The sequence below is a fragment of the Salmo salar genome, chromosome 26, assembly GCF_965601325.2.
Source record: "Salmo salar chromosome 26, fSalSal1, whole genome shotgun sequence".
Classification (NCBI taxonomy): domain Eukaryota; kingdom Metazoa; phylum Chordata; class Actinopteri; order Salmoniformes; family Salmonidae; genus Salmo; species Salmo salar.
In genome coordinates, this window is record NC_138316.1 from 21,406,276 (window position 1) to 21,430,440 (window position 24,165).

At 43.5% G+C, this 24,165-nt stretch overlaps 2 protein-coding genes across 2 annotated transcripts; both read right to left on the bottom strand.

The window, feature by feature from the left end:
• Nucleotides 1-1,129: 1,129 nt before the first annotated feature.
• LOC106587419 (prolyl 3-hydroxylase OGFOD1-like) lies at nt 1,130-13,179 on the bottom strand. Its single transcript, XM_014175796.3, has 13 exons — nt 12,620-13,179; nt 8,378-8,523; nt 8,203-8,249; nt 7,774-7,874; nt 7,433-7,549; nt 7,203-7,294; nt 6,972-7,100; nt 6,742-6,855; nt 6,581-6,660; nt 6,238-6,470; nt 2,026-2,154; nt 1,787-1,845; nt 1,130-1,693 (listed from the first exon to the last, which is right to left on the bottom strand). The coding sequence occupies exons 1-13, from the start codon at nt 12,768-12,770 to the stop codon at nt 1,532-1,534; spliced, it is 1,560 nt and encodes a 519-aa protein (XP_014031271.3). The 5' UTR covers nt 12,771-13,179; the 3' UTR covers nt 1,130-1,531.
• A 168-nt stretch (nt 13,180-13,347) lies between these two features.
• LOC106587420 (cleavage and polyadenylation specificity factor subunit 5) lies at nt 13,348-21,527 on the bottom strand. The gene is made up of 7 exons (XM_014175797.3): nt 21,238-21,527; nt 15,238-15,438; nt 15,055-15,118; nt 14,271-14,360; nt 14,082-14,157; nt 13,883-13,997; nt 13,348-13,758 (listed from the first exon to the last, which is right to left on the bottom strand). The coding sequence occupies exons 1-7, from the start codon at nt 21,360-21,362 to the stop codon at nt 13,737-13,739; spliced, it is 693 nt and encodes a 230-aa protein (XP_014031272.1). The 5' UTR covers nt 21,363-21,527; the 3' UTR covers nt 13,348-13,736.
• Nucleotides 21,528-24,165: the final 2,638 nt, after the last annotated feature.

Here is a 24,165-nt window from a genome sequence, read left to right on the forward strand (position 1 = left end):
GAACAAATTATTTTCAATAATTTTTATGATAAAGACCATTTTTACTTTGTGGTTGTGGAATGTAGTGAAAACCGTTTATCGTCCACACGTGCTAAAAAATAACTGCACCGCCTTCGCCCAATCTTGATTCGTCCAAATAATCAATGATGAAAACTCAAAACCAGGAACTACCGCTGCTAGTAATAACATTCTATGTGAGCCTTGACAGTTTGACAGAGATTATGCCGCTTTTACATGCTAGTTGGATTTATGAAACTCATACATTTCCGATTTGCCAATTCGTAGAAAAAAGTTTCCATGATGACACACCTACCTCGATCGATGGGAGAATATTTGAAATAGACAAGACGGCAAAGTGCACATCGTTGGATTACTTAATGGAGCAAAACATTTATTTTAATAATGGAGCATTTTCGCACCACTTGCAATTGGACACAGACATTTTAGAAGATACGTTTGTTCGAATCGAGAACGAAGATAGTGTCGCCAAGTTAAAGTTGCTCGAAAATTCTGTGCTACACCAAACAGTACCCAACCTGTAACTCCCAGTAATGGATACCAAAAGCCTCTGGTTAAATCACAATATCTGGTGTAACAATCTATAGTTACAGTATGTAGCTCCATCCTTTGTCGAAATGTAACAGTCAGACTGCAACCATTGTTTCAATATTTTCACTAAGATGACTAAAAACTAAATAATGTATACCGATGTGTTTAAGTACTATGCAATGTATTTAAATAACTATATTTTGCTATGTAACTACTGTGTAAAAAAAGTGCCTTGTATGTAAAATATGAGTCATACGTAAATATAACAACAAATGCTGTAAGAAGAGGGGTTGGGACAATAAAAATACATTTAAAAAGATTAGTGAAATCATAGGTCTGCCAAACATCTAGCTGTTATTACTCATTTGTTATTCAGTTTGATATCCAAGTGAAGAATTTAACATCGGAGTGGTGGTTGTGCGAGTGTGTGTGGATTTGGTTTTCTAATGTTCAATCACTGCTCTGTAGTTTACTTTCCTTGCAGACAGATTCATTTTTACAGTGACAGCATGAATACTGTAAGATAGTTTGAACACATACTACAGACACACACAAATAAACTAGCAATATATAATAATAATATTATTATTATTATTTTATTCCATTTAGCAGATGCTTTTATCCAACGCGACATGCAGTCATGTGTGCATATATTTCACGTCTGGGTAGCACCGGGAAACAAACCCACAACCCTGGCGTTGCTAACGCCATGACCTACCAACCCAGCCATACAGGGCCACAATAACGACACACGATAATGAACACAAAATACTACCAAGTGCTGTCACTGTAGAATTTGTTTTCTTCCTTGCGTTACTCCGTGGCTGCCAACCAAAACCAGGTAACCATAGTAACAGGGTATCCCTGTCTGTTCACTTTAATGAAGAACACATGACATCATGAGGCTTTAGAGTAGACCGACCACCCCTCACAGTGATGTTATATTACAAACCCATACACCTCAACACATACACATAAAAACTCATTCATAATACACAAAGGAGAAGTCATAAACTGCTCTCCTACAATAATCACCAATAGGTAGGGTGGAGCTTCTGTGATTGATATGTTTGACAAATTTGAGAGTCTCTTTGTCCCTGTAGACAAGAGCCAGGGAGTTCTCCTCTGGATACACCATCAGGAGCTGCGGACAGGAGGACACCGATGAGAAATGACAACCATGACAATCACAGGAATCTAGTTGATCAGTTGCCATATGAACAGTGACATCACTCACCTCCTCATCCTCTTCATTAGCAACATAGGAGGTGAAGCCCCCAAACTCGGTCTGCCAGTCTGAAAAATAAAAAGACAGTTATCACACTTTGGATTTGATATTGTGTATGATAACATTCACACTTACAATTTTTAAAATAGTTCCCAAACTATGATTCTAACCTACATTGTGTGTCTGTGTGATTAGGCATGAGTGTCTGATTAAGCGTGTGAGTGTGATTAAGCGTGTGTGTGACTGACCAGGACAGCTCAGGGGCAGCAGTAGGTCAAGGGCGTACTCTGCTCTCGATGCGTCTCCATCGTGCAGTAGTGTGTAGTCCCCGTGAGCCCAGCGACGCAGTTCTCCAACACACACAGGCGTGCTCGGCTCTTGAGGATACACACAGAGGGGTCAACACATACTTACAAAGACATATTCAGTCCTGAGGAGGTACAGAAAGGTCAAGGCTCACAAACACACATATGAGGATACACACAGGGTTCAACACACACACACACACACACACACACACACACACACACACACACACACACACACGAACCCACACATACACTACCGGTCAAAAGTTTTAGAACACCTACTCATTCAAGGGTTTTTCTTTATTTGTACTATTTTCTACATTGTAGAATAATAGTGAAGACATCAAAACTATGAAATAACACATATGGAGTCATGTGGTAACCAAAAAAAGTGTTAAACAAATCTAAATATCTCTTATATTTGAGATTCTTCAAATAGCCACCCTTTGCCTTGATGACAGCTTTGTACACTCTTGGTATTCTCTCAACCAGTTTCATGGGGTAATCACCTGGAATGCATTTCAATTAACAGGTGTGCCTTCTTAAGTTACTTTGCGGAATTTATTTCCTTCTTAATATGTTCGAGCCAATCAGTTGTGTTGTGACAAGGTAGGGGGGTATACAGAAGATAGCCCTATTTGGTAAAATACCAAGTCCGTATTATGCCAAGAACAGCTCAAATAAGAAAAGAGAAACGACAGTCCATCATTACTTTAAGACATGAAGGTCAGTCCATCCGGAAAATTTCAAGAACTTCAAACGTTTCTTCAAGTGCAGTCGCAAAAACCATCAAGCGCTATGATGAAACTGGCTCTCATGAGGACTGCCACAGGAATGGGAGGCCCAGAGTTACCTCTGCTGCAGAGGACTAGATCATTAGAGTTACCAGCCTCAGAAATTGCAGCCCAAATAAATGCTTCACAGAGTTCAAGTAACAGACACATCTCAACATCAACTGTTCAGAGGAGACTGTGTGAATCAGGCCTCCATGGTCGAATTGCTGCAAAGAAACCACTATTAAAGGACTGTCTCTGCCTGGCCGGTTCCCCTCTCTCCACTGGGATTCTCTGCCTCTAACCCTATTACAGGGGCTGAGTCACTGGCTTACTGTTGCTCTTCCTTGCCGTCGCTAGGAGGGGTGCGTCACTTGAGTCACTGACGTGGTCTATCTGGGTTGGCGCCCCCCCTTGGGTTGTGCCATGGCGGAGATCTTTGTGGGCTATACTCGGCCTCGTCTCAGGATTGTAAGTTGGTGGTTGAAGATATCCCTCTAGTGGTGTGGGGGCTGTGCTTTGGCAAAGTGGGTGGGGTTATATCCTGCCTGTTTGGCCCTGTCTGGGGGTATCATCAGATGGGGCCACAGTGTCTCCTGACCCCTCCTGTCTCAGCCTCCAGTATTTATGCTGCAGTAGTTTATGTGTCGGGGGGCTAGGGTCAGTCTGTTATAGCTGGAGTATTTCTCCTGTCTTATCCGGTGTCCTGTGTGAATTTAAGTCTCTCTCTCCCTCCCTCTCTCTCTCTCTTCCTCACCTGGCATGATGACTCTGTTGTCCCAAGTCCACCTGGTGCTGCTGCTCCAGTTTCAACTGTTCTGCCTGTGGCTATGGAACCCTGACCTGTTCACTGTGATTACTATTACTTGACCATGCTGGTAATTTATGAACATTTGAACATCTTGGCCATGTTCTGTTATTATCTCCACCCGGCACAGCCAGAAGAGGACTGGCCAACCCTCATAGCCTGGTTCCTCTCTAGGTTTCTTCCTAGGTTTTGGCCTTTCTAGGGAGTTTTTCCTAGCCACTGTGCTTCTACACCTGCATTGCTTGCTGTTTGGGGTTTTAGGCTGGGTTTCTGTACAGCACTTTGATATATCAGCTGATGTAAGAAGGGCTATATAAATACATTTGATCAATAAGAAAAAGAGACTTGCTTGGGCCAAGAAACACAAGCAATGGACATTAGACCGGTGGAAATTTGTCCATTGGTCCGGAGTCCAAATTTGAGATTTTTGGTTCCAACTGCCGTGTTTTTGTGAGACACAGAATAGGTGAACGTATGATCTCCGCATGTGTGGTTCCCACCGTGAAGCATGGAGGAGGAGGTGTTATGGTGTGGGATTGCTTTGCTGGTGACACTGTGTGATTTATTTAGAATTTAACCTGTTATGGCTAGGGGGCAGTATTTTCACGGCTGGATAAAAAACGTACCCGATTTAATCTGGTTACTACTCCTTCCCAGTAACTAGAATATGCATATAATTATTGGCTTTGGATAGAAAACACTCCAAAGTTTCTAAAACTGTTTGAATGGTGTCTGTGAGTATAACAGAACTCAAATGGCAGGTCAAAACCTGAGAGATTCCTTTACAGGAAGTGGCCTGTCTGACCATTTCTTGAACTTCTTTGCCATCTCCATCTTTTACAAAGGATCTCTGCTCTAACGTGACACTTCCTACGTCTTCCATGGGCGCTCAGAGCCCGGGAAAAACCTGAATGTCGTCATCCCAGCCCCAGGCTGAAACACATTATCGCCTTTCTCAAGTGGCCGATCAAGGGACTGTGGGCTTAGGCGCGTGCCCTGGCTGCCCCCGTCTTTGTGATTTTTCCTCTGTTTGCCGAAAAGGAGATTCCCGGTCGGAATATTATCGCTTTTTTACGAGATAAATTGCATAAAAATTGATTTTAAACAGCGGTTGACATGCTTCGAAGTACGGTAATGGAATATTTAGATTTTTTTTGTCACGAATTGCGCCATGCGCACGACCCTGATTTACCATTTCGGATAGTTTCTGGGACGCACGAACAAAACGCCGCTATTCGGATATAACGATGGATTATTTTGGACCAAACCAACATTTGTTATTGAAGTAGCAGTCCTGGGAGTGCATTCTGACGAAGACAACAAAAGGTAATCAAACTTTTATAATAGTAAAGCTGATTTTGGTGAAGGCTAAACTTGCCGGGTGTCTAAATAGCTAGCCCGTGATGGCAGGGCTATGTACTTAGAATATTGCAAAATGTGCTTTCACCAAAAAGCTATTTTAAAATCGGACATATCGAGTGCATAGAGGAGTTCTGTATCTATAATTCTTAAAATAATTGTTATGCTTTTTGTGAACGTTTATCGTGAGTAATTTTGTAAATTGTTAGCAAATTCCCCGGGAGTTTGCGGGGGGTATGCTAGTTCTGAACGTCACATGCTAATGTAAAAAGCAGTTTTTTGATATAAATATGAACTTGATTGAACAAAACATGCATGTATTGTATAACATAATGTCCTAGGTGTGTCATCTGATGAAGATCATCAAAGGTTAGTGCTGCATTTAGCTGTCTTCTGGGTTTTTGTGACATTATATGCTAGCTTGAAAAATGGGTGTCTGATTATTTCTGGCTGGGTACTCTGCTGACATAATCTAATGTTTTGCTTTCGCTGTAAAGCCTTTTTGAAATCGGACAGTGTGGTTAGATAAAGGAGAGTCTTGTCTTTAAAATGCTGTGAAATAGTCATATGTTTGAAAAATGGATTTTTGAGGAATTTGTAATTCGCGCCACGCCTATCATTGGATATTGGAGCAGGTGTTCCGCTAGCGGAACGTCTAGATGTAAGAGGTTAAATCACACTCAACCAGCATGGCTGCCACAGGATTCCACAGCGATACGCCATCCCATCTGGTTTGGGCTTAGTGGGACTATAATTTCTTTTCAACAGGACAATGACCCAACACACCTCCAGGCTGTGTAAGGGCTATTTTACCAAGAAAGAGTGATGGATTGCTGCATCAGATGACGTGGCCTCCACAATCCCCCGACTTCAACCCAATTGAGATGGTTTGGGATAAGTAGCCAACAAGTGCTCAGCCTATGTGGGAACTCCTTCAAGACTGTTGGAAAAGCATTCCAGGTGAAGCTGGTTGACAGAATGCCAAGAGTGTGCAAAGCTGTCATCAAGGCAGAGGGTGGCTATTTGAAGAATCTCAAATATAAAATATATTTTGATTTGTTTAACACTTTTTTGGTTACTACATGATTCCATATGTGTTATTTCATAGTGAAGATGTCAAAACTATTATTCTACAATGTAGAAAATAGTCAAAATAAAGAAAAACCATTAAACTTTTGACCGGTAGTGTACATACACAAACAAGCAACACACCTTTGTTATTCTTATTAGCTGATGGTGTGTACACAGATGACCCTGTGGCTTCTCTCTCTTCCTCATCTTCTTGGTCCTTCTCTTCCTCCTTGTCTTCGTCACTAGGGCTGAGGTAGTGCAGTCTCAGGCCAGTGAAGTTGGACAGAAGCAGGAAGAATGCCTCCGAGCACAACAGCTCCCAGCATGCACTCACACACTGGGGGAAGGACTCTAACGAAGCCACTTCATAACATCTGCACAACGGACATACACAAAAATATTTACACACATCATATACATTTACAGCCATCATAACACGTTCGGGATCTCTCACTCACACAAACAAATTACTCGACAGGCTCACCTCCTGTTGGGAGGACCTTGCTTGGTCCACTGGACGTCAGTCGATCGCAGTGCTTCACTCACCTCCTTAAACTTCTCCTCCTGTAGAGAGAGACACTGTCAACCAGGAGAGAGAGAGCAGGAGAGAGATGGACAAATGAAGAAGTAGAGTAATGGTGTTACTTTGAGGAAATTCTTGAGCTGGATCTCAGAGCTGTCCTCAAACTCTTGCTGAACCTGTGACTGGTAGTCAACATCCAGATACAGTGGATTCAGCCACTCTAGCAACAGTGTCTCCTGTGAACAGACACACAAAATACACACTCAGGTAAAATGCACACACACACATCCTTGTGACCACATCCTTGCTCTATGGCTGTGAGTTCACTCTTTCAGAACACACACACACTTACATCTCTGGGAAGGTGGGGGCTCCTTGGGAAGGGGGGCTCGGTGTGACGAGGGGGTCGCTCCAAAGACGGCCCATGAAACCAGCCACTCAGAGAGAGACGACACTTATCCTCTGACAACACCTCTGCAACCTGGACAAACACACAGAGAGACAGCCATCCGTAGATTGCACTACTGCTACCTGGACAGGTGAGAGGTGTGTGGTTGTTATCCAGTGGTATAGGAAGAACTACCTGGTGGAAGGAGACAGGTGAAACCTCGAAGAGAACCAGAGTGTTCCAGCTGGGCACCAGAGACTTCACTACACTATGGGGCTGGAATTGATCTATGCACAAAGTAGATTATAAATTAAAACACATTTTTTCACTCACGCCAATATACACACACACACACACACACACACACACACACACACACACACACACACACACACACACACACACACACACACACACACACTTACCATCTGTGCTGAAGAGATCCAGGGTTCCTCCATCGCTGCTCTCCCATGGAGGGACAAGGTAGAGGATGAAGGCAACACGCCTCCCCTCCAACTCATCATCATGACACAACAGAACATCTACCGACAGAGAGATAGAGAGGGCATTGATAAAGACAGATAATGTATATTTCATAATTAATTCCAGAAATATGCATGTCCATATAGACTAACTATGCAGTGGGTAGAACAGGATATCTTGGGGGGATAGCTCAGTGCTTCTGCTCTTTTCTAGGAAGAGCATGCTAATATTAAGGCTTGCTCATTGTTTTTTTGAAGAGTAGAGGTAAAAACATGTGACTCACCAGTGTATTGATACTTGGCACAGGAAATGTCCACTGTGGGCTCCAGTTCTATCCCCAACACTTCCCCCAGCCAGGATCGAAACAGCCCAAATAGTGCTGCCCTGAAAACACACACAAAGCTCAAAAACAGCCTAACTGAGAGCATGCACATGTAAAGAACATCACGCTGCTTGCTTCGTGAGTACCGCTTTCCCCTGATTCAGCGCATACAGAGGCTTGAACTTAGGACCTCTGCCTCGCAAACACGTGACCGCCATCCTGAAGCGTCTTACTCAGTCGTCCAAATGGAGACACTTGTGGAGGCACGCGCAAGTGGAGACATTTCAGGCTGAGGAATGAGTTACACAGATCCCCATCTGGTACACACACACAAAGCAAACATGTTCTCTCTACCTCCCTAAATTGCCCTCACACACACATAGAAATTACCTCAAGCCTGTGATGTGAGGCTCTTTTCTCTTTTTCAGGTCGTCTGACTGTAAGAGAAATTGTCAATGAGTATGATAACTCCCAATGTCATAACTCCAAAAAGCAGAGTAAAGAAGCATTATGAACAAGAAGCAACCCGTTTCAAAACTGTATTCTATCAGTTTTCCTTTTTTACCTGATTAAATTTGTACAGGTCGTTGGACTTCTCATGGAAGTTGAGGTCTAGAAGCTCCCTCTGTAGGTTCTCTGTAAAGCTGTCACTCTGGATGAAGTTTCTGATGATGCAGTGAGGGAAAGGGTGGCAGTCCAGCTCCAGGCCCCCTTAAGAGGAACATCAGCGGAACACTCAACGACTGGTCTACCAATATAAAAAAAGTTAGCACTAATTATGTGAATAAAGGTAACATTAACTAATGTATGTCTTAGAGTCAGTTGTTACCTCTGGAACATTTTAATTTGAGGTTCTAACCCAATCGAACAGCACATAGGAAGGTGGTAAACCTTCTCAATACTCCAAAAACATACTTTTTTGTGACACCCTTTTGTTACTTCTCTTTGGGTGCCATATACGAGAGCCCGTACCACAGCATTCAATGTCAGCAGAACGAACCCGATGAATCGGTGGTGCGCAACGCATACAAGGCAAGCATGTACGAGCTCCGCAAATGGATTTGGGACGCAAAAAGACAATACAGACTGAAACTTGAAATGATGTTCGACATTTCAGACTCACGTCGCATGTGGCAAGAACTACAGACCATCACAGACTACAAAGGCAAATCCAGCTGTGCGGTGCCCACCAAAGCCTCACTCCCAGATGACCTTAACACATTGAATGCTTGCTTCGAGGCTGACAATAAAGAGCCATCCAGGAAGACTCTCGCTGCTCCGGACGACCAGATGCTTTCGCTTTTCAAGGCTGACTTGAGGAAAACTCTAAAAAAAAAAAGTGAATACTCACAAAGCCGCCGGCCCAGATGGCATCCCTGGCCGCATCCTCAGAGGGTGTGCTGACCAGCTGGCATCTCACACATCTTCAACCTGACCCAGGCTGTAGTCCCCACCTGCTTTAAGGAGACCACCATCGTCCCAGTGGCCCAAATTACATTCCCAAATGTCTATCGCCTCGTCGCACTCACATTGGTCATCATGAAGTGCTTTGAGAGGCTGGTCATGGCCCACACCAAGGCCAGCATGCCAGGCAGACTGGACCCACTCCAATTTGCCTACCGCTACAACAGATCCAAATCCATTTCCATCTCTATGTACACGGCCGTAACACATCTGGACAAGAGGAACACCTATGTGAGAATGCTGTTCATTGATTACAGTTCAGCATTCAACACTATTGTTCCCTCCAAGCTCGACACCAAACTCAGAGCCCTGGGTCTGGACACCACCCTTTGCAACTGGATCCTGGACCTCCTGACGGGCAGACCACAGGCTGTGAGGATTGGCAACAACACCTCTTCCACACTGACCCGTAACACAGGGGCCACACAGGGGTGTGGCCTCAGTCCTCTGCTGCAATCCCTGTTCCCCCAGGACTGTGTGGCTTTGCACGACACCATCATGTTTGCTGACGACACCATGGTTGCAGGCCTGATACCAAACAATGACGAGTCAGCCTATAGGGAGGAGGTACGTGAATTGGCATGACAACCTCTCCCTCATGACAACAACCTCTCCCTCAATGTCAGCAAAACAAAGGAGTTGATTATTTTTATTTAACCAGGCAAGTCAGTTAAGAACAAATTCTTATTTACAATGACGGCCTACTCCGGCCAAATAGGGACGATGCTGTGCCAATTGTGCGCCATCCTACGGGACTCCCAATCACGGCCGGATGTGATACTGCCTGGATTCGAACCAGGTACTATAGTTACGCCACTTGCACTGATGCAGTGCCTTAGACCGCTGCGCCACTCAGGAGTCTAAAATGATTGACTTTAGGAAGCAGAGGAGGCAACATGCCCCGATCCACATCAACGGGACTGCAGTAGAGTCACTAGTTTTAAGTTCCTCAGAATCCACATCACAGAGGACTTGTCATGGATCAACACCACCACCACTACTCTTATCAAGAGAGTGCAACAGCATCTCTACTTCCTTAGGCGGCTGAAGAAATCCGGCATGCCGCCCCGGGTCCTCTCCAAATACTACCGCTGCACCATCAAGAGTGTCCTGACCAGTTGCATCACGGCCTAGTATGAGAATCGCTCCGTGCACAAATGCAAGACCCTCCAGTGGGTGGTGAAGATGGACCAGTACATCACTGGAACCATGCTACCACCCATCCAGGACATATACCCAAAAAGGTGCCTGAGGAAGGCACGCAGCATCATAAAGGACCCCACACACAAGGAGAAGGTATCGGAGTATGAGGTCTGATAGAAACTGTCACTGAGCTTGTTTGTATCTACAAGCCATCTGACTGCTGAACACTTGAACTGTTCTTATTCTCCGCATAGCAGCACACATGCGCTCACTCATGCACAGACCCACACAGACATACACATACAGTATACAGTATTCAGAACCCTTGACTTTTTCCACATTTGGTTACGTTACAACCTTATTCTAAAAATTGATCTTTTTTAAGTGAAAACAGGTTTTTAGAAATGTTTGCCAATTTATTAAAAATAAACAGAAATGCCTTATTTACATAAGTATTCAGACCCTTTACTATGAGACTCGAAATTGAGTTCAAGTGCATCTTGTTTCCATTGATCATCCTTGGGATGTTTCTACAACTTGGAGTCCACCGGTGATAAATTCAATTGATTGGACATGATTTGGAAAGGCACACACCTGTCTATAAGGTCCCACAGTTGACAGCACATGTCAGAGCAAGTAAAGAGGTCGAAGGAATTGTCCGTAGAGCTCTGATACAGGATTGTGTCAAGGTACAGATCTGAGGAAGGGTACCAAAAAAATTCTGATGCATTAAAGGTCCCCAAGAACACAGTTGCCTCCATCATTCTAAAATGGAAGAAGTTTGGAACCACCAAGACTCTTCCTAAAGCTGGCCGCCCAGCCAAACTGAGCAATCGGGAGAGAAGAGCCTTGGTCAGGGAGGTGACCAAGAACCCGATGGTTACTCTGACAGAGCTTCAGAGTTCATCTGTACCTAAAGGACTCTCAGACCATAAGAAACAAGATTCTCTGGTCTGATGAAACCAAGATTTAACAATTTGGCCTGAATGCCAAGGGTCACATCTGGAGGAAACCTGGTACCATCCCTATGGTGAAGCATGATGGTGGCAGCATCTTACTGTGGGGATGTTTTTCAGCGACAGTGACTGGGAGACTAGTCAGGATCGAGGGAAAGATGAATGGAGCTAAGTACAGAGATCCTTGATGAAAACCTACTGCAGAGCGCTCAGGACCTCAGACTTCGAACAGGACAACAGCCCTAAGCACACAGCAAGACAACGCAGCAGTGGCTTTGGGACAAATCTCTGAATGTCCTTGAGTGGCCCAGCCAGTCTGGACTTGAACCCGATCAAACATCTCTGGAGAGACCTGAAAATAGCTGTGCAGCAATGCTTTCCATCCAACCTGAGAGCTTGAGAGGATCTACAGAAAAGAATGGGAGAAAGTCCCCAAATAGAGGTGTGCCAAGCTTGTAGTGTCATACTCAAGAAGACTCAATGCTGTAATCGCTGCCAAAGTTGCTTCAACAAAGTACTGAGTAACAAGTATGAATACTTATGCAGATGTGATATTTCAGTTTATTATTATTTTTAATACATTTGCAAAAATGTATAAAATTCTGTTTTTGCTTCGTCATTATGGGGTATTGTGTGTAGATTGATTAAATCGTTTTTTCTCTCATCAATTTTGGAATAAGGCTGTAACGTAACAAAATGTGTTAAAGTCTCGGGGTGAGAATACTTTCCGAATGCTACACACATCACAACTGCTGCTACCAGACTCTTATTATACTGCTCAGATTATACACTGCCCCCCTCCCCAATACACGTGTAAATATTAGCTATACATTTGTGCCTTCCTGTATTATACTTAAGCTTAAAAAGTTATTATATACTACGGTGCCATCTACTTCAAGTTCGTAATCGTATCTTTGTGTTGTTGCATTGTCGAGAAGGAACCTGCAAGTAAGCATTTCGTTAGATGATGTATACCATGCGTATTTGTTAGAAAAGACCAACAAAAAAAATGGACTTCATGAAACGTGATAATGGTAGAGGTAGTTTGACCCACATCTTTTAGTGTTTTCAGATCTGTGGTCATGAAAGCAAAGTTGTGACTAAAGCTTTGCACTTCACTGACAATATTGATATGTAGGGTGACTAATAACGTTTCGATTAAATAACCATCTATGTAACAAGACTAGCCAAAGCATGTGCTTGGTGTAAACACATGTAGCTAAGATAGCTAACAAGTAGCTGACCATGAGAGTACTGCGCTCGCTGCGACCATGCTTCCTTCACTGCCCTCTTCACATCTTCGTCCTCGAGTAGTGGAGAAAGTTCTGCTCTCTCTTCGCGTTTCTTTCTCTTCTTTCCTTTCTCGCCACCATCTCGCTGTCGTTTACAATTCATTTTAGTATAAATGAGTCGCGGTAAAATTGCGTCATAAAAACGCAGCAGTGCGTTAGTGGTTCCGAGTCTTTTCGGTGAACCGGTTCATTTGGCTCATTACACTTAAAAGAGCCGGCTCACAAACGGCTCTTCTTTCAAAATGCTTAAAAATCGAGGGGGTCGGGGGGACTGTTTGATATGTTCATCGAAAGAGATCAGGGTCCAGAGTAGCGCTGAGGTCCTTCCGTTTTATTTGAGAGGCCTGCGCAACCATCGATATTCATTGTCAGATATGACAGCAGATCTCTTCGTTTCTTGGGACCTAGAATTAGCATATTTTCTGTCCGAGTTAAAAAGTAAAGCATTTGCCACCATCTACTTCCTTATGTCTAAAATAGAGGCTTCCAAGTTAGGCCATTTTGTGTCGTCAATATAGCAGTGAAAGTTGACATTGTGTTTCCGAATGACATCACCAAGAGGGTAGCATATATAGTGAAAACAATACACCAAAACGTCATCAACACACTTGTTATAAAAGCCAGTCTACATGAAAATACAAAAAAATAAAAATTAAGAAAAAGAAATAGCATGACAGTAATACAGGTTAAAACACAACAGGAAACTCAATGCTGTTGTTTCTTTAATCAAATAAATGTATTCTGTTGCAAGAGCATAAAATCTGATTCTTGAGACACTGGGTTGCAGTTTAATCATGTAAGAAATAACAGATTTTTTTCAGATCCAAACAAAAAGTCTGACAGTATATTTTCTTCCATCATTGTAAAGAGCACATTTACAGTCCCTTCTCTTGAGATGGTGTTTTTTTTTGTTTTTTTATCAGCCTTACCGGGAAGCCAGAGGTGAGTAGCCTTGTGTTGCTTATTTTGATTGCCCCACATTGTATTACTTCCCCTCCATGTCTTCATTTCACCCATATATGGCTGCACTCACAGAGACAGCCAGCCACTGTGCCCATTCTCACACCATTTAGTTGTAGATAAAGTTGAACCTACAGGAAATAAATATGAATATACAGCATACCTGAGCTCACACACACACACACACACACACACACACACACACACACACACACACACAAAAGTGATTTATATGCAATATATAACACACACTACCTGCTTAGTAGTTGCGGTAGGCTGGATATGATTGGCCCATAGCCGGGGGCATTGTCATAAAGCTCAAACAGAGGGGCTGCCACCAGTTTGTAGTTCTTTGGGACTGCAAACAGAGCTGAAAGACACAGAAGCAAATATCACTAAAGATTATGTGAGTAGAGTATGTAGAACAGATTTTGACTAGCTATGGGGCACTTACCTTTTTCTTGCAGTTGAACTAGGAAGAGCTTTTTATGCTCCTTGGGTTTAGTGATGTGGGCTGGAATGTAGGGATACTGCAGCAGAACAGAAACAAATATTTACCACACACAAATATTTAGTGTAGGCTCAATATCTCCTCCTCCATACATTTCAGTGTAAACTGTACTGTGTGTTGGGCTATGCTCACCTGTGGGGGTTCAAAGTTGGGGCGCCACCAGTTTCCGATGGAGTCATCGATCACCCAATCCTGCTTCACCCCGTCCTGCCGGCCCAGGATCTGACAAAGACACAGTAAAGACAATCACTATGGCATCACGGCATCCTGCAGGATCTTAGAGAATGCTACCCCATTGATAGACGCAAACTACTTTGGCGCCTATTGACGATAGTGTCTTTTGACCGGGGTAGTTTTGTTAAAAGCCCCCGACACTTGCTCTAAACATTAACACGCATCGCTTGCAGTACTGTTTTGGAAACATAAGGAATTCATCTTTCATATCAGCGAGAAATATATATTTTTCTAACTGTAAATTACTACACAACTTTATAGGGTTAGGTTTGTGTTCCCACACGGCCATATCCCCATGTTACAGTGCTTGTTTACGGAAGACATAGGCTGCCACCTGTGCCAATTAGCCATCTTGCGCGCTCCGAACACCTGTGTGTAAGTTAACTGGGGAGCAAGTGTTGTTCATCAACTGGAGGCACACAATGTGTGCAAAACTGCTACAATAGGTTTTGTTTTTTTTAAAGATTCTTTCTCAAAAGCGATGATTATTGACGTTTCTAAACATTAACACACAGCATCAGAATTGGAGTTTACACGGAGCCAAATGTAGGCGAATGGAGTGGCTGAAAACTACATACGGAGAAGAAGAGTTTGAGAGCTAAGAGAATACAAGGATGGATGTCATCTGAGGTTGTGATTCCAACTCTGGCCGGCCTCCTTTGAGAGTGCATGTGTATCGTACCTCTGTCATCAGGCGTTTCAGCCCATCCACCTCATCCTCCCCTGGGCTCAGCTCTCCACCTGGCCTGCAAGAGACAAATAGACAACCCTATAGGAGAACCATACAAACATGCATGCACACACTTTAAAAACAGACTGTTTGTGTAACTCCTGCAGGCTGTGCTTGGTTGGTGGTAGTGCTTACAGTTTGAAGAAGGTGGTTCCCAGCTGCAACAGCAGTACATGGGGCAACCTGTGCTCATGGACAATAAGCACTCCCTCCACCGCCCTCCGCATGCCCAGCTTGTCAAACTCCTCCCGCATCCTCTGGAACCGTGCTGCCACTGAACTGTCCTTCTCATACAGAGGCTCCTTGGTCCCAAATGTGTAGTTGGTGAGAGGGTATCTGAAACAATGTCATGAATACCATTTTTAAACGTGCACATCCCATAGCATGCCTCTACTAACATGCACACACTACCCATAACAGGCGGTTGGTGGCACCTTAATTGGGGAGGAAGGGCTCGTGGTAATAGCTGGAGCGGAATTGGTGGAATGGTTTCAAATACATCAAACACATGGTTTCCATGTGTCTGATGCCATACCAATCGCTCCGTTCCAGCCATTATTATGATCCGTCCTCCCCTCAACAGCCTTCACTGCTACCCAGTAACCCCCCCCCACAAACACACACTGTATAGCTTTTGAATGAGGATGCATCTACAGGACGGTAGACTAGCAATTCATCATTTTGTGTCACAAACTGGGCTGTCAAATTGGACAGAGTCAGCTGCAAAGCTAGCCAGAATTCGAATAGACATTCATTACATTCTCTCTCCAGTCAGAACGTGGCTATGCAACGATCAGGACAGCGCAGAGCCGGCTCAAGATACTGCTTGGAAAACATACCTCAATCCAGGGATGGGAGATGGCAGTGTACTACTAATTGTCTCATCATCCTAAACGACATATCGAGAAGATTGAAATACTGCTAGTCTTTAATGACTGTTTGTTCTTCGTCAGCATGCTAGGATAGCTAATACTATTGCAGTCCACTAGATTCGACAACACTTCCGGTAGTTACTCACCCCAACGCTAGGCCAGAGACGGTAGAGAAAGCAAGACACCCCACTCTCAAATTGTTTCTGATCGGGGCGGGGCCACTCTGGTTTACTTATTGTCTCCGTCCAGCGGGTGCCCCAGGGCGAGACATCTCACTGGCAAATGTTTTCTGGGCAAGACAGGTGGAGTGAAAGGGAGGGGACAATAAGTAGACCAAAGCTAGCTCAAAGATAGAAGAATGAGACAAAAGAACAAGCCAGATATTTCACCTGATGCGTAAATGTGAAGCATCTGGTTGGCATTTCCACTCACAACCAAATATGGTGATGAGAAGAAGCCCAGTGGCTGGCAGTGGGAGAAGATGGAGCAAGATGGATTTTCTCATCGATTAAACATTTGATCTTAATACAGTTTTCTGTTTCCAAAACTATAATCTGTAACAGAGTGGACTGCATTTTGTAGACTTAACCATTTTCCAAAGCTTCTAAAAATGGTGGTGTTTACTACAAATTGTGTTATTGCGCACACACACACTTCAGAGTACACATTCCATAACGGAAATATGCAAATACATGCTACAACGCGCCAATAGGATCTCACTAGCGGGTGTTGAGTGGTAGTGTTCTGTCCTCTCAGACCTGTGGTCTGGAGTAGGATTAGATAGGGTTAAATAGTGGAATGGGGTGGAGATTTTTTTTAATTAAAGATGGCTAATAATTGGAGGGGCAATTTTCCACTAAGGTATCAACAATTTAATGTCGGTAGGCCGTGAATGGTCTCACACCAGTGCAATAGGTGGTGGTGTACGCACCTAAAAGTTGGATGCAATCTGACAACCAAATCCTAAAGAAGAAAAAAGATTGCGCCAGCTCGTTCTTGTTTCACAAAGATAATATATTAATTATTATAAATTCAAATCTGTTTTCACATCAATACATAGGTTCATTATTAGGCTACTTAACATAATTTACATATTTAATTGTGTCAATGGAAGTTGTTCTAGGTCAACTTGTTTTTTGGAGTCCAGCCTTCTTTTTAATTACATTTTGATTTGTTAAAATCCCACCTGTTTCAACCCCTATTACTAGCTTGTTCAACCTCTTTTTCGTACCGTCTGAAATCCCGAAAGATTGGAGAGCTGCCGCGGTCATCCCCCTCTTCAAAGGGGGAGACACTAGACCCAAACTGCTACAGACCTATATCTATCCTACCCTGCCTTTCTAAGTTCTTCGAAAGCCAAGTTAACAAACAGATCACAGACCATTTCGAATCCCACCATACCTTCTCCACTATGCAATTATGCAATCTGGTTTCCGAGCTGGTCATGGGTACACCTCAGCCACGTTCAAGGTCCTAAACAATATCATAACCGCCTTCGATAAGAGACAATACTGTGCAGCCGTATTCATCAACCTGGCCAAGGCTTTCGACTCTGTCAATCACCATATTCTTATCGGCAGACTCAACAGCCTTGGTTTCTCAAATGACTGTCTCGCCTGGTTCACCAACTACTTCTCAGATAGAGTTCTGTGTGTCAAATCGGAGGGCCTGTTGTCCGGACCTCTGGCAGTCTCTGGGGGTGCCACAGGGTTCAATCCTCGGGCCGACTCTTCTCTGTATACATCAATGATGTCGCTCTTGCTGCTGGTGATTCTCTGATCCACCTCTACACAGACGACACCATTCTGTATACTTCTGGCCCGTCCTTGGACACTGTGTTAACCTGTTAGGGCTAGGGGGCAGTATTTGCACGGCTGGATAAAAAAAATGTACCCGATTTAATCTGGTTACTAATCCTACCCAGTAACTAGAATATGCATATACTTATTATATATGGATAGAAAACACTCTAAAGTTTCTAAAACTGTTTGAATGGTGTCTGTGAGTATAACAGAACTCATTTGGCAGGCAAAACCCTGAGACATTTTCTGACAGGAAGTGGATACCTGATGTGTTGTATTACCTTTAAACCTATCCCATTGAAAAACACAGGGGCTGAGGAATATTTTGGCACTTCCTATTGCTTCCACTAGATGTCACCAGCCTTTACAAAGTGTTTTGAGTCTTCTGGAGGGAGATCTGACCGAACAAGAGCCATGGAACGATGATGGCCCATTAGACACCTGGCGCGCGAGTTCATGTTGGGTACCCTCGTTCCAATACGTTATAAAAGAGTATGCATTCGTCCACCTTGAATATTATTCATGTTCTGGTTAAAAAAGGCCCTAATGATTTATGCTATACAACGTTTGACATGTTTGAACGAACGTAAATATATTTTTTCCCCTCGTTCATGACGAGAAGTCCGGCTGACTTAGATCATGTGCTAACAAGACGGAGATTTTTGGACATAAATGATGAGCTTTTTTGAACAAAACTACATTCGTTATGGACCTGTGATACCTGGAAGTGACATCTGATGAAGAGAATCAAAGGTAATGGATTATTTACATAGTATTTTCGATTTTAGATCTCCCCAACATGACGTCTAGTCTGTATCGCAACGCGTATTTTTCTGGGCGCAGTGCTCAGATTATTGCAAAGTGTGATTTCCCAGTAAGGTTATTTTTAAATCTGGCAAGTTGATTGCGTTCAAGAGATGTAAATCTATAATTCTTTAAATGACAATATAATATTTTACCAATGTTTTCTAATTTTAATTATTTAATTTGTGGTGTTGACTTGACTGCCGGTTATTGGAGGGAAACGATTTCCTCAACATCAATGCCATAGTAAAACGCTGTTTTTGGATATAAATATGAACTTGATAGAACTAAAAATGCATGCATTGTCTAACATAATGTCCTAGGAGTGTCATCTGATGGAGATTGTAAAAGGTTAGTGCATCATTTTAGCTGGTTTTATGGTTTTGGTGACCCTGTCTTTGAATTGACAAAACATTACACACAACTCTTGTAAATGTACTGTCCTAACATACTCTAAATTTATGCTTTCGCCGTAAAACCTTTTTGAAATCGTAAAACGTGGTTAGATTAAGGAGATGTTTATCTTTCAAAGGGTGTAAAATAGTTGTATGTTTGAAAAATTTGAATTTTGACATTTATTTGGATTCAAATTTGCCGCTCTTGAAATGCACCTGCTGTTGATGGAGTGCACCACGGGTGCTAGCCCATAGAGGTTAACTAACCTTCAGGCGAGCTTCAATGCCACACCACTCTCCTTCCGTGGCCTCCAACTGCTCTTAAATGCAAGCAAAACTAAATGCATGCTCTTCAACCGATCACTGCCCACACCTACCCACCAGTCCAGCATCACTACTCTGGATGGTTCTGACTTAGAATATTTGGACAACTACAAATACCTAGGTGTCTGTTTAGACTGCAAACTCTCCTTCCAGACTCATATTAAACATCTCCAATCCAAAATTAAATCTAGAATCGGCTTCCTATTTCGCAACAAAGCATCCTTCACTCATACTGCCAAACATACCCTAGTAAAACTGACTATCCTACCGATCCTTGACTTCGGCGATGTAATTTACAAAATAGCCTCCAACACTCTACTCAGCAAATTGGATGCCGTCTATCACAGTGCCATCCGTTTTGTCACCAAAGCCCCATACACTACCCACCACTGCAACCTGTATGCTCTCGTTGGCTGGCCCTCGCTTCATATCCGTCGCCAAACCCACTGGCTCCAGGTCATCTATAAGTCGTTGCTAGGTAAAGCCCCGCCTTATCTCAGTTCACTGGTCACCATAGCAACACCCACCCGCAGCACGCGCTCCAGCAGGTATATTTCACTGGTCACCCCCAAAGCCAATTCCTCTTCGGCCACCTTTCCTTCCAGTTCTCTGCTGCCAATGACTGAAACGAACTGCAAAAATCAGTGAAGCTGGAGACTCATATCTCCCTCACTAGCTTTAAGCACCAGCTGTCAGAGCAGCTCACAGATCACTGCACCTGTACATAGCCAATCTGTAAATAGCCCATCCAACTACCTCATCACCATATTGTTATTTCTTTTTGCTCCTTTGCACCCCAGTAGTGCTACTTGCACACTCATCTTCTGCACATCTATCACCCCAGTGTTTAATTTGCCATACTGTAATAATTTCACCACTATGGCCTATTTATTGTCTCACCCCCCTTATCCTACCTCATTTGCACACACTTTATATAGACTTTCTGTATTGTATTATTGACTGCATGTTTGTTTATTCCATGTTTAACTCTGTTGTCGTTTGTGTTGCACTGCTTTGCTTTATCTTGGCCAGGTCACAGTTGTAAATGAGAACTTGTTCTCAACTAGCCTACCTGGTTAAATAAAGGTGAAATATTAGTTTTTTTTTAACTCCGTGTTTCTTCTGCCCACTATGCTTAATTTGCTACCACTGTAAACGACACAGACGAACTATCTTGGGTTAGTTATTTAATCAATAAGGCCCGAGGGGGTGTGGTTTATGGCCAATATACCATGGCTAAGGGCTGTTCTTTGCACAGCACAACGTGGAGTGCCTGGACACAACCCGTAGCAGTGGTATATTGACCATATATCACAAACACCCGAGATGCCTTATTGCTATTATAAACTGGTTACCAACGTAATTAGCGCAGTAAAAATAAATTGTCATATCCGTGGTATACGGTCTGACATCCCATGGCTGTCAGCCAATCAGCATTCAGGACTCGAGCCACCCAGTTTATAAAAATGTATTTGATATTATGGAGGCACCATGAGCTCACGCGGGGAAGCACACTTACACAGACTGGAAGATTAAACTCTTATCCACCATCTTTAGCTAGAATTCAAATGTTCATGGAATCCAATGGGCTGCTATAGCATTAGCCTAGCATGCTGACGAAAAAAACTAGCAGTCATTAAAAACTAGCAGTATATCAATCTTCTCGATTTGTCAGTTGGAATAATGGGATTGAGGAACATTTTCAGAACCATATCCCTCGCCAACTCTGTGCTGTCCTGATCGTGCCATAGCAGTGTTCCGACTAATGTAATTAACGTTCGTCGGATTCTGGCTACTGCAAAGCTTGCAGTCCATTAACTCTTCCATACAATTGAATGAAAGACGGGTATTGTAGTAGTCTTTGCATAACCACTATACATACACACATAATCTGACGTTAAAAACCAATTGTCGTCGTCCCTTCATCCTGTTACTCACAAATTAATGGTTCTCTCCAGGCTGAGTGGTTTTGCAGGCGCGCTCATGTATTTGTTCCCGCCGAACTGACTGACCCCGCGCGGCCAGCCGGCGGATGAACGATTGGGAGCAGGCACACTCGACATTGCTCCAATACCACTATACAAAATCTAGCTTCAAAATCCTCAGGTAGAAATGCAATGCAAAACATGTATTAGAACAATAACAAAGAAAAATGGAAGGACGTAACCATGCGCAAATTGCCTTCTTCTCTTTCTCTTTTTCCTGTTCCGTGTTTGATGCAGTAGGTATACTTCGACAATTGCGGCATTACCGCCACCTATCTTGCTGGAGTGTAATAACCAGTAATAAAGTAGCTCCTGCAGATTAAAATCTTACTTAAGAGACTGAATTTTGAGGTGGTCGAACTCTATCCAATTGCTTTGCCCTTGTCCAACATACCCCAAAAGGTTCTGTTAAATGTAAAAACTCTAACCCTGCATGGATAAGGTAATGATGGTGCATCAATAAAAGCACTTTTCTCCATCAAATCTAATTTTATTGGTCATGTTCACATATTTAGCAGATGTTATTGCGGGTGTAGCGAAATGCTTGTGTTCCTAGCTCCAACAGTGCAGTAGTATCAAACAGTTCAGAACAATACACACTAATCTAAAAGTAAAATAATGAAATTAAGAAATATATAAATATTACATCGAGCAATGTTGGAGTGGCATTGACAACAAAAAGGTATTTATTTATTTTACCTTTATTTAACTAGGCAAATACAGTAGAATAGGATACAGTATATAAATATGAGATGAGTAAAGCAGTATGTAAACATTATTAAAGTGGCCAGTGATTCCAAGAAAAAAAAATCTATGTATATAGTGCAGCAGCCTCTAAGGTGCAGGGTTACGTAACCGGGTGGAAGCCTGCTAGTGATGGCTATTTAACAGTTGAGATAGAAGCTGTTTTTCAGTTTCTCTGTCCCAGTTTTGATGCACCTGTACTGACTTTGCCTTCTGGAAGGTAGAGGCGGGAATAGGCTGTGGCGCAGGTGGTTGATGTCCTTGATGATCTTTTTGGCCTTCCTGTGACATCGAGTGCTGTAGGTGTCCTGGAGGACATGTAGTTTGCCCCCGGTGATGCGTTGGGCAGACCGCACCACCCTCTGAAGAGCCCTGCAGTTGCGGGCGGTACAGTTGCCATACCAGGCCGTGATACAGCCTGACAGGATGCTCTCAATTGTGCATCTGTAAAAGTTTGTGAGGGTTTTAGGGGCCTCCGTTGAGGTTTTCCTGTAACTCTCATGGGTCAGGAGGCTATACATGAGTGTGTCATGTTGGTAGGCTGTTACCTTCACATAACACAGAGCTGTACACACGTTGTATATTCAATACAGGCCCGGCCCAGAGTCACACACAGGTACTCTTTGTTTACAGCATATCATCACTACCACCAGTAGTGAAGGCAATCTGGGGAACGACTCAGAGCTTAGTGTGTCTCAGTCAGCCCAGCCAGACAGAGGTAGTGAGACATCCCTGTTGAGTTTCTAACCAGCATTCTTTGTGGATTTTAATAGTCTGGACAGTTCGGCCCTATGCAGCACCCAGAGTCCTATCCTTACTGGCACATGACCCGTGTGTTGCCCAGCGTGATCATGGGCTTCTGTTGCATTGTGGGAATCCCTGGGAATGTAGTGGTTCTGGTAGTCGTGGGGCGGAAATTTTCAACATGCGTCTGATGCTGAATCTGGCACCGTGTGACCTGATGGTCTTGCTGTGCCTGCCTCTAGTTATCAACAACCTACTGAGGGCCTGGGATCTGGGCCCCGCCGCCTGCAAGCTGCTCTTCTTCCTGATCTATTGCAGCCTGAATGGTAGTGTGCTGACCATCATGATCCCTGCTGAGTGTGCAGCGCTGCGTCCAGGTGCTGTACCCCCACAGCTGGGCACGGCTAGGCCGTATGGGGTAAGAGGCACTCCTCCTGTCCCTGTGGGGACTGGCAGGGTTCATTGCCTCTCCTGCCTTCTCTGTCCTTGATGTCAAGACATACAACGGCGGCAAATCCTGCAGCTCACACTTCCAGAGCCTCAGACAAGAAATGGCCATCCTACTTGTCCAAATGCTGCTGGGATTTGTAGTTCCCTGCTGCATCCTGATGGTGTCCTACTTCTACCTCCACAGGAGGGTGAGCCAGGCGGCCCTGTTCAGGCAGCGGAGGGTGACCAAGCTGGTCATCTGCATCGTTGTGTCCATCTTCTGCTTCTGGACTCCGCTGCACCTGTTCAACCTGCTGGCCCTGGTGAACTTGGCTGTGCAGAACGAGGTTGTGGAGAATGTGTGTGACTCAGCTTGGAATGACCTCATGGGTTTCACCATCATCAACAGCTCCCTCAACCCTTTCCTCTATGCCTTCGCCTCTTCAGGAATCCCCAGGGCAAGCCCCCACCCGACCACCACATGACACTGGCTTCCATTGAGTAGATATAATTGTTTAAAGCACTATGTACAAGCATTATGTAACTGTGACTATTTTTGTTGTGCTTATATTTTGTTCAAATTATTCTAGAGGACATCTGATGTGATTTGTATTTTATGATAGCAGCCAGTGAATGTTTGCATAAGGAAATAAGTGCATGTGTCTTATTCAAAAGTAAAATTAAGGAAAAAACATCTGAGTAACTGACAATTAAATTCTTGCTGTTGACAAATTAAAAGTTGTTAAGTTCACATTTGCCTGCTTCTCAATAGAGTTGACACAATTCAATTACTAATCTATATTTATTTATCAATATTCAGAATGTTATATAAACAAAACAATAGAGGTTAATAAAAAAACAAAGCTGCCTCTGTACACTATGGATTCAACACAATGGGAAGATGGGGCGATGACCTCAGGTTGTCAACTGGGGTGAGTCTGGGGTCGCAGCTGTGTGTCCTTGA